A 13861-nucleotide genomic window follows, 5' to 3' on the forward strand; every position below is an offset into this window, starting at 1 on the left:
TTTGATTGTGATTGGGAACTAATATTATTAAAAAATGGTATTAAATTATGAGGTGATGATTTGCACATAATTATTGTCGGTAGATAGACGAGTTGTGGTTTGCAGTCATTTAAGTGAGTTATAGGTCTTTTAGCAGAAATTTCAAGTCTAATATCTCGTTGTCAAGCACAACTTACTTGTATATGACGGGTTCTATCCTAAAATAAACTAACAATAGGTGGAGCAGTCCACATACGTATCATCATCATCATACTCGATATATCCCACCAATAGCAAAGCTAAGGTATGGTCTGAAAAGGGTGAGATGTAGACAACCTTACTTCTACCGCGCAGGAATAGAGAGACTGTTTCCAATGAGACCCCCAGCTCGATAGTAGTTTTGCATCAAGTCTTGGGCATAAGGCACATACCACTCAGCAATTGAGATAAATGCCGATTAGTGCATGTACCCATTGTCTTTCGGCTATAAATGCCACCACATGATGCATGATTAACCATCCTCCTCTTTTAACGTTATTTTCACGAAATTAGTAAAATAACGTTAAAATTAGTGCACTTTCTCTTTTGCCCCCGATCGCCCACACATATATACATTATATGAGCATACCGCAAGCAGTCCACATGTGTATATGTTACCTTAAAGATCTATCATGTTTCAATGTGCTACACTGCGAGTTAGTATACATCAAACAACTTTCTATTAGGTGGAGTAAATCAACGGTCATTGGAGCACAGGTCCCACCTAACAAATCGGCGAAAACCAAGAAAGACATTCTATAAAACAATAAATAAGCATGGACTATATATAGATACATTGTAGTTATTATAAAATCTTGCAACACCCATCTAACAATAATAATATGATGTGACTTGGGAGGACCATATATACATAAAAGCTATATGGAACACCCACCTATCTCTCTCACAAAACCAATAGCATATGATGATGTTTTTGTGTAAACCATTAATAGGTGAGTGCTAGCTAGCTACTAAGTGTACAAGTTATGGTTGAACATGAATAGAGAGAGGACTACAATGATGAACCTTTTTCACATATAATATTTCACATAAATTAGTTGTATAGGTATGGAGTTTAAATCAATTTAGATATTTTTTTTTGAACGGCAAATTTGGATCACTGACGGACCACTGGAGTATCATCGTGCCACCAGAGGAACCACCCGATGATATATTAACTAACAAAATATAAAAGATTCTAGATTTTGTCCATTATATGGCACACAAAGATCACAAACACATGTAATAAGAAAGGACATATTGAACCCTTGGGTAAAGAACAACACTAATCATGTAACTAATCATGTAGTATAATAAAATAAGTACCATTTTTTTGGAAACTAGCAAGACATTATAATAATAGTGTTTAATGGTACACAAATAATTATGTTATAAATCATTACTAGAAGCCAAAAACCACAAAAAAAGCCTCATCAAACTCTACCAGTCAACTCCAACACACACTCTTGCACCAACTCCTCTAGCAACTTCCTTTCAATTTCCTTTCTTGTATCAACAATTTCCATTCTCAACCCCTCCACCCACCCCCTCCCCACCACCTCTTTCACCACCACCATGCTGCCGCCACAATCCCCGTCCTCCCAATCGCACATTTCCTCCCGCCACAACCATTCCTTCATCTGACCCCACACACGGTCCTCCAGCACGGTTGATGACATCGTCCTATCAACTACGTTGTTATGGGCTCCACTATAAGGCCCACGGCCCGCGATATCTATCAAAGCCTCGTTGACACAGTCAAACACGAGTTTTGATATTGCCATGTGATGTCTTAGTTTGGTTTGACCAAGTACGGGTTCCTTTTGACTTAGGTTTGTGTATTTGTCTCTCAACGACGGGTCTAGCGGGCTTTCAGGCGAATGCCATTTGCCTAAAAACGAGTTTGACTGTATTTGGCTGATACCCGCTACTGATAATAACATTTGAACGTACGATAAACATTCTTGCTCTTCTTCCTCTGGGTCTAGAGGCGTGGATGAGGGTTTACTGGAGTATGGTGTGGCTGACCCCGTAGAATCATCCCACGATAATGTTCGGGCTATGGATCCAATGGGGGGTGATTTATCAATCAGGTTGTATCTCATAGGCTCCATTCCTGTTAATACAACAAAAGAACATTGGTTCTGTCTTGTACATGTTAACTAATGCATGTCATATGAAGATTACAAAACATTGTGGCAGACAATATTGAAGAGAATTATACAGTTTATTTATTATATTTAGCATGTTAAGTATTTATAATATGAGAAAAGCAGATAAAATATGAGTTTTCATGGTGGCCTAACCCATTCTATTCGGCTTATAATTACAATCAACCAGTTAACAGACCAGCCTATTTCCAGTGACCACAGTATACCATAGTTGTTAATAGCGATCATAGCGAGTGCTATAGTGAATAGCGTAGCAAAGCGCTCATTCATCGCTATCTGATTTTGCGATATAAATAGTGATAAAATATAGGCAAATTGGATTTAAATAATCCCAACTCACTGTTATTGGCCAATAATAATCCCAACTCATTTAATCACCAATAATAATCCGAACTATTCACTTTTGTTTGTAAAATACTTCCAGTTAAAAAAAACACTAACTAGGTTAAAAAAAATGCTGACGTGGCAGGTGACGTGGCATGACACATCAGCAAATTTGCTGAGGTGGCAGTTGATGTGGCATTTTTTGATGCCGTGGCAGCTGACGTGGCTGTCTACGTGGCATTTTTGATGACGTGGCAACTGATGTGGCAGGTTATGTGGCATGCCACATCAGCAATTTTTTAACCTAGTTAGTGTTTTTTTAACTGGGAGTATTTTACAAACAAAAGTGAATAGTTCGGATTATTATTGGTGATTAAATGAGTTGGGATTATTATTGGCCAATAACAGTGAGTTGGGATTATTTAAATCCAATTTGCCTAAAATATATGTATACAATAGCTGGATTTTAGGTTTTTTGTTAAATATACGTATAGAACCGCCGTATTTGGATATAAAATACATATTAAATATTTCTAATATTATCTTCTAGTGTAGCTAAACATAAACATAAAATAGTGCCCGCTATTTGATCGCTTATCGCTACGTAGCATTCAGGTTGCTTGTTGCTATCATCCGCTATTCGCTATTATCAGGGCCGGCTCAACCATTTTGGTGGCCTGAGGCGAAGTAAAAGCTTGTGGCCTTTTTCCCAAAAAACGTATGTAATTGAAAGTTAAACTTGAAGGGCCCAAGTGTAATTATTTGAAAGATTGTGTTAAAATTTAAAAATATGGAAGAAAATGGTGAACCAGGGATTCGAACCCGGGTCTCACCAGCATCCATACATACACAAAACCATTACACTACCAACCATCAATCTGTTGATAACCCACACCCTAAAGCTTTTATAAATGGACTGTGGTTTCATCAAATCGTGGAGACCTTATAGTTTTGGTGGCCAAAGGCCCAAGCCTCATTTGACTTGGGCTTGGGCCGGCCCTGGCTATTATCAACTATGCAACATACAAGTGAGTAGTTAATGATAATTACCATATTTATTCGGCTTAGGATTATGATGACAATTTGTTGTGTGGTCATCTTCTTCAAATTGTGGTTCCAAAACTGAAATAGGGCTCGGTTGATCCTGATTCACAATGTGATTTCCAGGAAAGTCGGGTCTTGTGAAAGAAAATCCCGCCTGTAATAAGCAGTTATAAATCTTTCAGAAAATGTACTCCAGGTTCACAAAACAAGCTCAATATTAAAAAGTAAACAAAAACTAAGAACCATAAGTGTATACAACTTAAAGAAGAAGCGATACCTCAGGTAAAAATAGGCCTTTTTTCAGACCAGAACATGATGCTTCTTCATTAACCGTATCACTAATGCATTGAGATCCTTCAATACCAACATTTTTAGCGGAAAATCTAGTAGATTGCGGTACGTCGTTAGACTGCTGGGACTTCTCTTTACTAGACTTCTTATTCTTCGAAAAAAACAAACTCGAAACTCGCCCCTTGAACGATGACGATTTCACAAGCTTTTCCTTCACCACCTCTTTAGTATCATCAATCTTGTCTTTCAAAGAACCCGAATCTTCAACGCCAAGTCGAGCCGGAACCGATTTTGATCTCGAAAGATTTCTCGAAACTTTATCGGCATCTTCAACTTTGTCCAAATCACTAGTTTCGTGAATTTCTACAGGTTTTACGGGTTTTTTCAAATCAGAAAGAGCTAGCATATCACCCAATGTACTTGAGCTTCTTTGTATTTCTCTTTGTTCTAGAACATTCTTATGTGATGACATCATCGCCCATCTTTCCGAAAGTCGTTTCTTCGCTTCTCTACAAACCGATGACTCAGGAGAATAAGACGTACGGCTGGACGAAGCGCAATAATGACTATCGAAACGGTTAATATAGTCCCATGAGTGTCTAGAAGCTGGTGAAACGACTTCAGAATCACTAAGATTCCCTGTTGCATAATCAATCTCTGATTTACAATACGAACTATCATCACCGATATAACCGTTTGAAAAAACCGAAGAAACTCGGGTTTCGGTTTCGTCCCGTCTAAGCCCGCTTAAACTTTCCGAAATCTCATCTGTGGTCTCTTCCGGATCCGCATCGAAAACGTCATCATGTGATATTTTGATATTTTGAGGTTTCACAGAACTAGGTTTCAGTACCACAATTCGCGTCGGCTGATTAGGGGTATCGTCAACTTTGCAACATTCTGGAGAAAATAAAATATCGGAACCCTTTTGATTCCAAACAAGCTTTTGGTCATCCGCTAACTTAGACGGTTTAAGAATCGTGATCCTTCTAGAATCTGGCGGTGGTGGAACCGACTGTAAATCGTATATATTTCGTGAGAATAACGAATTAGGCTCTTGTAAAAACTTAAGAAACATATCTTTATTGGAACTTAAAACTTCTAACGCATCTTGAAACTGCTTTGTTTGGCGAAGTTTTTCATCGGTCGACAACCGTTTCGCTTCCATAAATTTCTCACGAACGAGATCCATCTTTTGTTTTTCACTACATTTTCCCTTTTGCGGTGAATCATTTTGACGTATTTCGTAAACGTCTTTGTATTCTCCGAATTCTTGTTGCAAAAACTCTAAGGGTCCTGATTGACTCCTGCGTGAAGCCGAATCAAGTTGATGCTGATGTGGCAGGGCATCGAGTCCCATTAGTTTGGCGACCAAATTAGATGGACTTTGCTTTAATTCCTCTTCCTTTGACATTTCTTGCGCGATAAGCATCTTTATTGGCGTTCCGTTTGATTTTCTATTTGATGGAGATTTCCTTGAGTCGGATACAACCTACATGCACCAATATTGAATCAGGATACTCGATACACGATACAGTAGATGCTTCTAATACAAAAGTTGTTCAAATTTATCATAATTTGAAGTAATTACCATTTTATCGTCCATATGATCGTCAACTAGACTTGTTCTAACCACATCTGAGTGCCTCCTAGAGAATGAAGAACCTGTTGAATTTCACATAATGTCACAAACAACTTTCATTTAAAGAGTCCTAAATCAAATCGTAAATATAGATAGTTGACGGTTATATACTTACGACACGAGCCTCATGTTCAAAAACTATATACAGATAGTTAACGATAATTTTACTATCATGCAGAATTTATATATAGAGCAATCTAACACTAACAACTCAGTATACTCTCCTACCATTAACAAGTTAACCTTTTGCAACTTGCAAAACACTAACAATTGTAGCAAGTAGGAACTGATTAAGACTTAAAAAAACTAATAGCAGCAATAAGAAGAAAGACAAATGGTAGAACTAAGAAGAAAGGTGCTGATATCGGAAAATTCGGTGATATATCGGCCAAATATCGGTCAGTATCGCCAATTATATCGATACCGACATTCTGACCGATATTTGACACCAGTATATAAGTATAGAGTTAACTTTCATTTTGCTCCTTGTAGTTTGATCATTTTAACGGTTTTGCTCCAATAGTTTAAAAATAGCCATTTTCCTCCCTGATTTTTCTAACTTTTCTTCATTTTGCTCCCAGCCTCTAACTCCATCAGGGAGGAAACTGGCGACAAACTCGAAAGATTAGGGAGCAAACTGGCGACAAACTCAAAAGATCAGGGAGGAAAATGGCTATTTTTAAACTATTGGAGCAAAACCGTTAAAATGATCAAACCACAGGGAGCAAAACGAAAGTTAACTCATAAGTATATTACATGGGGACCGATGACCGATATATCACCGATATTAACTGCATAGGAATGCATGTGTATTTAGATATTTCATCAACAGTTTAACTCATGAAAAGAGGATAAAATATATGCAAAAAAAAAAAAAGTTGAAAAGTTCACCATCGTGATGCGGTTTGTCCGTAAGGAGCTTGTTTCCTCCAACACTAGTATTCAAATCAAACAAGTTCACCATTCTTCCCAAACATCCTGAAATTGGTTTTTCAGGGCTTTGTTTTTTACCATTTTGAATCCAACTCATGTTTGTTTATAATACCTGTAAAGAATAACACATTCCACACTTAATATACCACAAATAAACAATGACAAGACATGATTTATAAATTATTATAAATTATTATAAATATCAAATCAATCACCAACAATAGTTATAGTTAAAGAACAATATGATGTTAAATCAAAGGCATCTACATTGCTATCAATACACATACCAAATCAAGATATAAAAACAAAAACCTTCAAAAACACATACCTTGTGATTCAGTGTGTAGCATCAACTGATCCAATAGGACTATAACTTATAACTGATAGGGTAAGATAATCAAGACAATAATAAATTATTATCTACAAGATAATTTAAAACTGAAAAAGCAAGATAACAACAATGACAAGACTATTACAAATTATCAAATTCCAGAATATTCACATGAAGTTTCACATCAAACAGTCATCACTTAAAACAACAACTTATTACAAAAAAAAAAAAAAAAAAAAAAAAAAAATCATAAAAATCAAAATAAATAAATAATAATTCAGACAGCCAAACAGACAAAACAAAATCCCTCCACTCTTTCAAATTAACATCATTATACAATCAATTGAAACAAAAGCAAAACAAAAAAAGCCCTAATTTCAATTCACTTTAAATTCATAATCAACCACAAGATCATTTACGAAAAAAGCTGCAATTACAGAAGGAAAACAAGAGAATCTGATGCTGTTTTCATCTTCGAAAAGCGACACAGGAACAGAGAGAAAAATAAAACCAAAAAGAGCTTCAAAATGTACAAAAAGTAGAGAGAGAAAGTGGTTTAGAGTGAGAAACTATAGAGACAGTGAGATCAGTACCTTATAGTGAAATGGACGGTGATTGGTGGCCGGAGAGTGACATTCCGGTGGGGAAAACTGCCGGAGATTCGTCGGTGTTTGGTTTGATTCGTTGTTATTCAGATCAGTAACCGGTTTTGATTATATGAGCATACGCGTAGGTGAGAGAAAAATCATAATAATAATTATAATGCGAACAAAACCAGATATGTTGATTAATAAGAAACGCAAATTTAATAAATAAATGTAGACTTTGATTTTGCTGTATAGTCCTTATTGTTTTTGTTATTGGCAAATTGGGTTTAAATAATCCAACTTCGCTGTTTTTGGCCAATAATAATCTCAACTAGGTTTATTTTCGTAGTGGTTCAACCTTTTTCGTTTTGTTTGTATATGATCAGTCGTTTAAAAAACATACTGGAATTAAGTTTTTTTCTGAATAACAAACCGATATTTTAGGGCTTTTGATCAGAACGAGGATACGAGTCGATTGATGTAAACTTATCTCGAAACGGTGCTTCAAACGGCTTGATTTTTGTTAACTGGAAGTTTAAACACGAATTGAAGCACCGTTTTCGTCCTTTGGATCACTGTTTCGAGGTAAATTTTACGTTAATCGATTTGTATCCTAGTTCTGATCAAAAGCCCTAAAACATCAGTTTTTAATTCAGAAAAAAAAACTTAACTCTGTTATGTTTTTTTTAACGACGGACCATTATACAAACAAAATGAAAAGGGTTGGACCACTGCCGCGAATAAACTCAGATGAGATTATTATTGGCCATAAACAGCGAGGTCGGATTATTTAAAACCAATTTGCCTTTGTTATTTTCAAAAATATCTCTTAGCAGTATTAATGTTTTATTTAGGAACATACAAAGCGGTGTGGGTTCAAATTGTTACAATAGTAAGGTTAAATGATATTTGAGTATAAGAAAATATATAGGTAGGAAGTTCACTCATCTGTCATGGTTTTTTATACATCCAATTTTGTTTGCTTTTTGATAAAAAGCTTGTGAGTTCACCGATTTTAGTTATACTTATTTATTTTATGTTAAGTGTTGGTTTAATTTGGGTTGACCTAAAGTTATTCGACAACAGTTTGGTTTTAAAGTTAAAGGTGATTTTTAAGAGCACTGCTTAAAATTCAATTAGGAACCTCGTTAAATGTTTAGAAAGCCTTTTGTCTTTTAAATAATATTTTTAAGTTTAAAATAACTTAAATAAGAATTAATAAAATTAATAGTAATGATAAATTCTAAAGCTGAAACATATATGTTTTATAGAATTGAAAGTGTTCTTTGATTTTGGAGCTCTGCATTTTAACAACAATTACATTGCACCAATCTTTATCTTTAATTATGTTTATTTTTAATATAATATAATATAATATAATATAATAATTGTTGTTATTATTGTTATTATTCGTTTTAGTAGAGTATTCTTTGTAAGTTGATGTAAAAAAGTTGCAATGATTTTAATCGAAACACATGAAGTATATGTTCAATGGTTTGAAATTTTGTATATATTCAAGGGACCTTTTATGTAAATTAATTTCCACATTATTAGAACCGTTGAGAGCGTGTGACGTTGACCCTCGAAAGCTTCATTAACCAACTAAAACAAGTAGCCTGACCCTATAAAAATGTTCACAAAATTACAAAAAATATAAATAAAAGATTTAAAGCCTATTGTTGGATTAAAAATGAAATATTTAAAATATGGAACAAAAAATACTACTAAGTGACCAAGTCTATAAAATTATAAATTTTAACAAAGCCACAATAAACATTATATATGATTGTTTAATATAAAGTTAAAACATTATATATGATCGTTTAAGTTAAAGTTACATGTCAGTCCGGTCTACATTTTTTACATAGCCAGTGGCGGATGCAGAATTTTATTCTAATGGGTTTCTTTTAGTAAATTCTCTTTAATTCTCGCTATTTTTTTCTAAATTCTACAAAGTTCTCACTAATTTTTTCCAAACGCACTGGGTTCCTGGGAACCCACAAATGTGGGTTGGATCCGCCTCTGTACATAGCCGGTTCTAAGTAACAAACTGGGCTCAAATGTTAACCGGCAAACCATTAAAACTAAACCATTTCGATCATTGACCAGCCGACTTGCTTTAGTTTGACGATTTGATATGTTTCATTTGTTTGTGAACACAATCTATTTTACGTCTAAAATATCTTAATTATATACTTTTATTTATTAATTAACTTACCTAATACCTAATACAAATCATGAGTAACGTTAAAATTATTGACATCCTTTTCAATATCAACATCCTTATACGTTTGTCTGATGTTCACTGTTTATTTTTGTTGGTTTGTATCAAAAGAACAAAAAAAGATCTTCGATATGATCATACATCATTGTGTGATTAAAATAAAAGAAAAACGTGACAGTTCTTTTATTCTTTGCACTAATAAATACTACCCGCGTTCTCATCATGATTCGTATTTTAGTGAATGTTCAAAAAACTATGTTCAGTTTCTTAAAAGTGATAATAATACATTTGATTTCAAAGAATAGCATTCAATTCAACTTGGTACTATATAAGAATGGATCACGTGCAAACTGAATATGAAATGCTAGGTTTTATTTTTAAATATCGATGGTTATTATTATGTGTAAGTTGTATATAAGACCGCAGGATGTGGGTCGGGGAAGGTGGTCGGGATGGTGAGGTGGCCCTCATCCCCGACGGGAAACAACCCCTCCCCCCCCTCGGTCCCACCTCGTCTGCCTCGAAATGCTTCTCTCTCTCTCTCTTAATATTATTGGATGGGGATAAATAGGGAAACCATTTATTGTTGATCGGGGAAGAGGAAGGTGAAGAAGAAGATGATGAGGTGGAGGTAAAGGAAAGGGGACCATAGCCCATAGTCTAAGATTATTAAAACCGACCGGGTCGGTTAGATGGGGAATCAGACCCTTAACAAGTCCAGATGGCTTGGATTGAACCTGTACTAGTTGGACCGGTTGGTTTTTGACGAGTTTCGTTGAACGAGTAGGACCGGTTTTGAGAAAAGAAAAAACCTCGGAACCGGTTATTTTTGTATATGGGTATTTTATACCAGTAACTGAACACGACCCTACCCGTAGGGTATGGATAGGGTATACATTTTGAGCTCAATACTCGTACCTGAAACCGTACCCGATTGATACCCGGAACCGGTCATACCCTATACCGGAACCCGGTTATACCCTATACCCGATAACGGTTTTTCTCATACCCAATAGAATACCCTGATATTTAAAGTATATTTTTATGTTTACTTTACAACTTTTATATTTAGGTTTTCTTAAAAATGCATATCATAAAACAAATAATTTGTATTTGAGTGAGCTTAAGTTATTTTAGTTTTACAAAACAAATAATTTGTATTTGAGTTAGTTATTTTAGTTTATTTTAATTATGTTTTACAAATTACAAACCAAATATAACTTTGACACGAATTTATTTTTGAGTAAAATAATTTAAAAAAAATAACTTATTTTTTAAAAACTGGGTATTAATACACGGACCCGTACCCGGTTATATCAGAACCCAATCATACCCTATCGAGTACATAGGGTATGTTTTTTCTCCTCAATACTCGTACCCGAACCCTGCTCAGTTTCTCTCAAAACTTGATTTTTCAACATCTGGTCATACTCGGAACCGATTCTATACCCTGAACCAGGTATTAAAAAAAAACCATTTCTACACCTCTATTTGGTAGCTTTGATGGATTTGAACGGAGACAAAACTTGGACTAAATAAAAATAAAGAACAATAAAAAAAAAGTATTTTGTTATCAATACTGGAATAAAATGAAGAATTTCATGAGAAATTATATAAGGGTGAATGAGGTGGTAGAGTGGAGTGGATGCGGTGAAGTAGTTTACCGCAAAATGGACCGTCGCCGTAACTTGTTACCTCATGCTGGAAGAGGAGAGAGGGGGTAGTGGTGGGCTCCACTCTCTTTCAACCAATCACACATTTTCTTTTTTTAAGAAAAAAAAATATTTACCACTCACCTAGAGGGGAGCACCCTTGTGGTTGAGGGGAGAGAGAAGTTGACATGGACGAATTTGATTGGCTCCGGTGAGAGCTTACCAATCACCTAGACCCCTCTCACCCTAACAATTTCAGTAGCTTCTTAGCTACAGTATATATATACCCTCATTTTTAAATTTAATTACAAAACTACCATTCCCTAGCTTCAGTGACGGATACAAGAACATTTTTCACCGGGTTACTTTTGGTAGTTTCTCACTAATTTTTTCCAAATCATACGAGATTTCCACTATTTTTTCCAAATCGAGGGGTTCCCGGAAACCTTCAAAACACCCTGGATCCGCCCCAGCCTAGCTTTCCATTTGGGTGGTGTTGTGTGCTTTTTTGTTACTGATGTTGCGTGCTATTACTTTTAGATAGGGTTGTAAACGAACCGAACGAACACGAACAAGGCCTTGTTCGTGTTCGTCTGTTAAGGAAATAAATGTGTTCACGAACGGTTCATGAACACTTACCGAACGAGATTTTATGTTCGTGTTCGTTCATTAAGGAAATGAGCGTGTTCGCGAACGGTTCACGAACACAAATACATTTGGCGAACGCGACGAAGGATAAAGATAGATGGCCCAGAGAGTAGCACTCGATCTTGAATCCCTTATTGTGGAACAGAGGTTGATTGTATTCGTGGATGTAAATATGAGAAATGAAAGGGAAATGATGCATAAACAAGGTGAAAGTGGGTTTCTTAGTTTAATTGTTAGGGAAATAAAATAAATAAAAGTTTAATAATATAAAAAGTACAAATAAAATATAAGAAAGTACAAAGATCTTCAATTCAAACACAGACATAAGAACATATACGAACACAAATCAACGAATGTTCACGAACACGTTCACGAACACCTTACCGAACGTTCACGAACACAATCGAACAAACGAGACCTCTGTTCATGTTCGTTCATTTAACTAATCGAACGAAATTTCTTGTTCATGTTCCTTCATTTATTAAACGAACGAACAGAAACGAACTTCCTGCCGAACGGTTCACGAACTGTTCGCTGAACGTTCGGTTCGTTTACAGCCCTACTTTTAGAGGAAGGGGATGGTGGTGGGTGGGTGATTTGTTGGTGCACGGAATGTCTGTTGACTTCGTCTGCATTAAGTCTTAGGTCAAGTTTGGTCAAGATTGGAGCTTGAGAGTCAAATTAGGAGGTTTAGCTTTTATGTACATAGGTTAGAAATAGTTCCGCTTTTATGTACATAGGTTAGAAATAGTTCCGCTTTTATGTACATGTGTAGAAATAGTTCCGCTTATGTGTCAAAAAGGTTTCGCTTATATGGTAGTTTCGCTTATCTGTCATGACGAATAAGCGAAACCACATGGACTATATAAGGCAGTCATGAGCGAAACCTGATAGTTAGTCGTGGACGTTGGAGCGGAACTAGACCATTGCTTGTGTAACCGAACTCTGTCAAAATTGTATCAGAAAGCAATAAAAGAGAAGGAATTGAATAGGAATAGCTGTTGTAACTTCATTTACATTGATTCCGCCTTCGTACGTGAAGATGAACGTTCTCAACTGACTGTTTAGGGTCGGAACACGGTCCAACAAGTGGTATCAGAGCTCAGGACGAGGAGTTTATACTACTACAGCTTGATTCTACAGAATTCTCTTATTTCTACTCACTTTCTCTCATACTTTCGATTTAAACTGGTTCCTACGGTTGAAATGGCTTGATTTTTTAGCATAACGTACGAAACACTGTAATAACAAACCCTAGAAAGTTTCAGGTTAAAACACGGATTAAAAATGGTCAAAATCAGTTAAAAACATAGTTCCGCTTTTACGGACATCGAAGTTAGTTCCGCTCATACGGACACGGATTAAAAAGGTTCGCTCGAAAGAACCTAGTAGTTTCGCTCATACGGTACTTTGGCTCGAAATATCAAGTTAGTTCCGCTTATTCGAACAAGTTAGTTCCACTTATTCGAACAATTTAGTTTCGCTTATTCGAACAAGTTAGTTCCGCTTATTCGAACAAGTTAGTTCCGCTTATTCGAACAAGTTAGTTCCGCTCATACGTAAAGTGAATAGTTCCACTTATTCGGACAGTGAATAGTTCCACTTATTCGGACACTGATAGTTCCACTTATTTGGACACTGATAGTTCCACTTATTTGGACACTGATAGTTTTGCTTATTTGTAATAATCAGACATTGATTTGACTTCGTTTATTTGTCATTGTGTTTCAAAATTTCGAAAATTTTTCTAAGTGTTTGTTGAATTTTCAGGTAATTCACAAATATAAGTTCATGGCAAAGAATGAACCTATTCCGTGGAAAGACAATCGTACTGAAGAGCAGAAGTATAGATATAGGAAAATGATTGCTGAAAACAGAATCATTAGAATTTCTCGTATCTATCTGGAAGCGAAGAGAGCGAGAAGATGGGATCCGAAAAGGGAGTGTTATCTTGATGAGTATGGAAACATTGCGATCGATGACAAAACACTTGATA

At 35.7% G+C, this 13861-nt stretch overlaps 1 protein-coding gene across 2 annotated transcripts; it reads right to left on the reverse strand.

Moving 5' to 3' along the window:
* Window positions 1–1310: 1310 nt before the first annotated feature.
* Window positions 1311–7529, reverse strand: LOC110883957. 2 transcript variants are annotated; one of them, XM_022131625.2, is made up of 7 exons: window positions 7348–7529; window positions 6752–6803; window positions 6382–6535; window positions 5440–5513; window positions 3835–5340; window positions 3564–3711; window positions 1311–2134 (listed from the first exon to the last, which is right to left on the reverse strand). In XM_022131625.2, the coding sequence occupies exons 3-7, from the start codon at window positions 6518–6520 to the stop codon at window positions 1452–1454; spliced, it is 2550 nt and encodes an 849-aa protein (XP_021987317.1). In that variant the 5' UTR covers window positions 6521–6535; window positions 6752–6803; window positions 7348–7529; the 3' UTR covers window positions 1311–1451. The 2 variants fall into 2 exon arrangements, with proteins under 2 accessions (XP_021987317.1, XP_021987316.1); XM_022131624.2 differs by lacking the exon at window positions 6752–6803 and having other exon boundaries at window positions 7348–7528.
* Window positions 7530–13861: the final 6332 nt, after the last annotated feature.

This window comes from Helianthus annuus, chromosome 10, assembly GCF_002127325.2.
Source record: "Helianthus annuus cultivar XRQ/B chromosome 10, HanXRQr2.0-SUNRISE, whole genome shotgun sequence".
Lineage (NCBI taxonomy): Eukaryota > Viridiplantae > Streptophyta > Magnoliopsida > Asterales > Asteraceae > Helianthus > Helianthus annuus.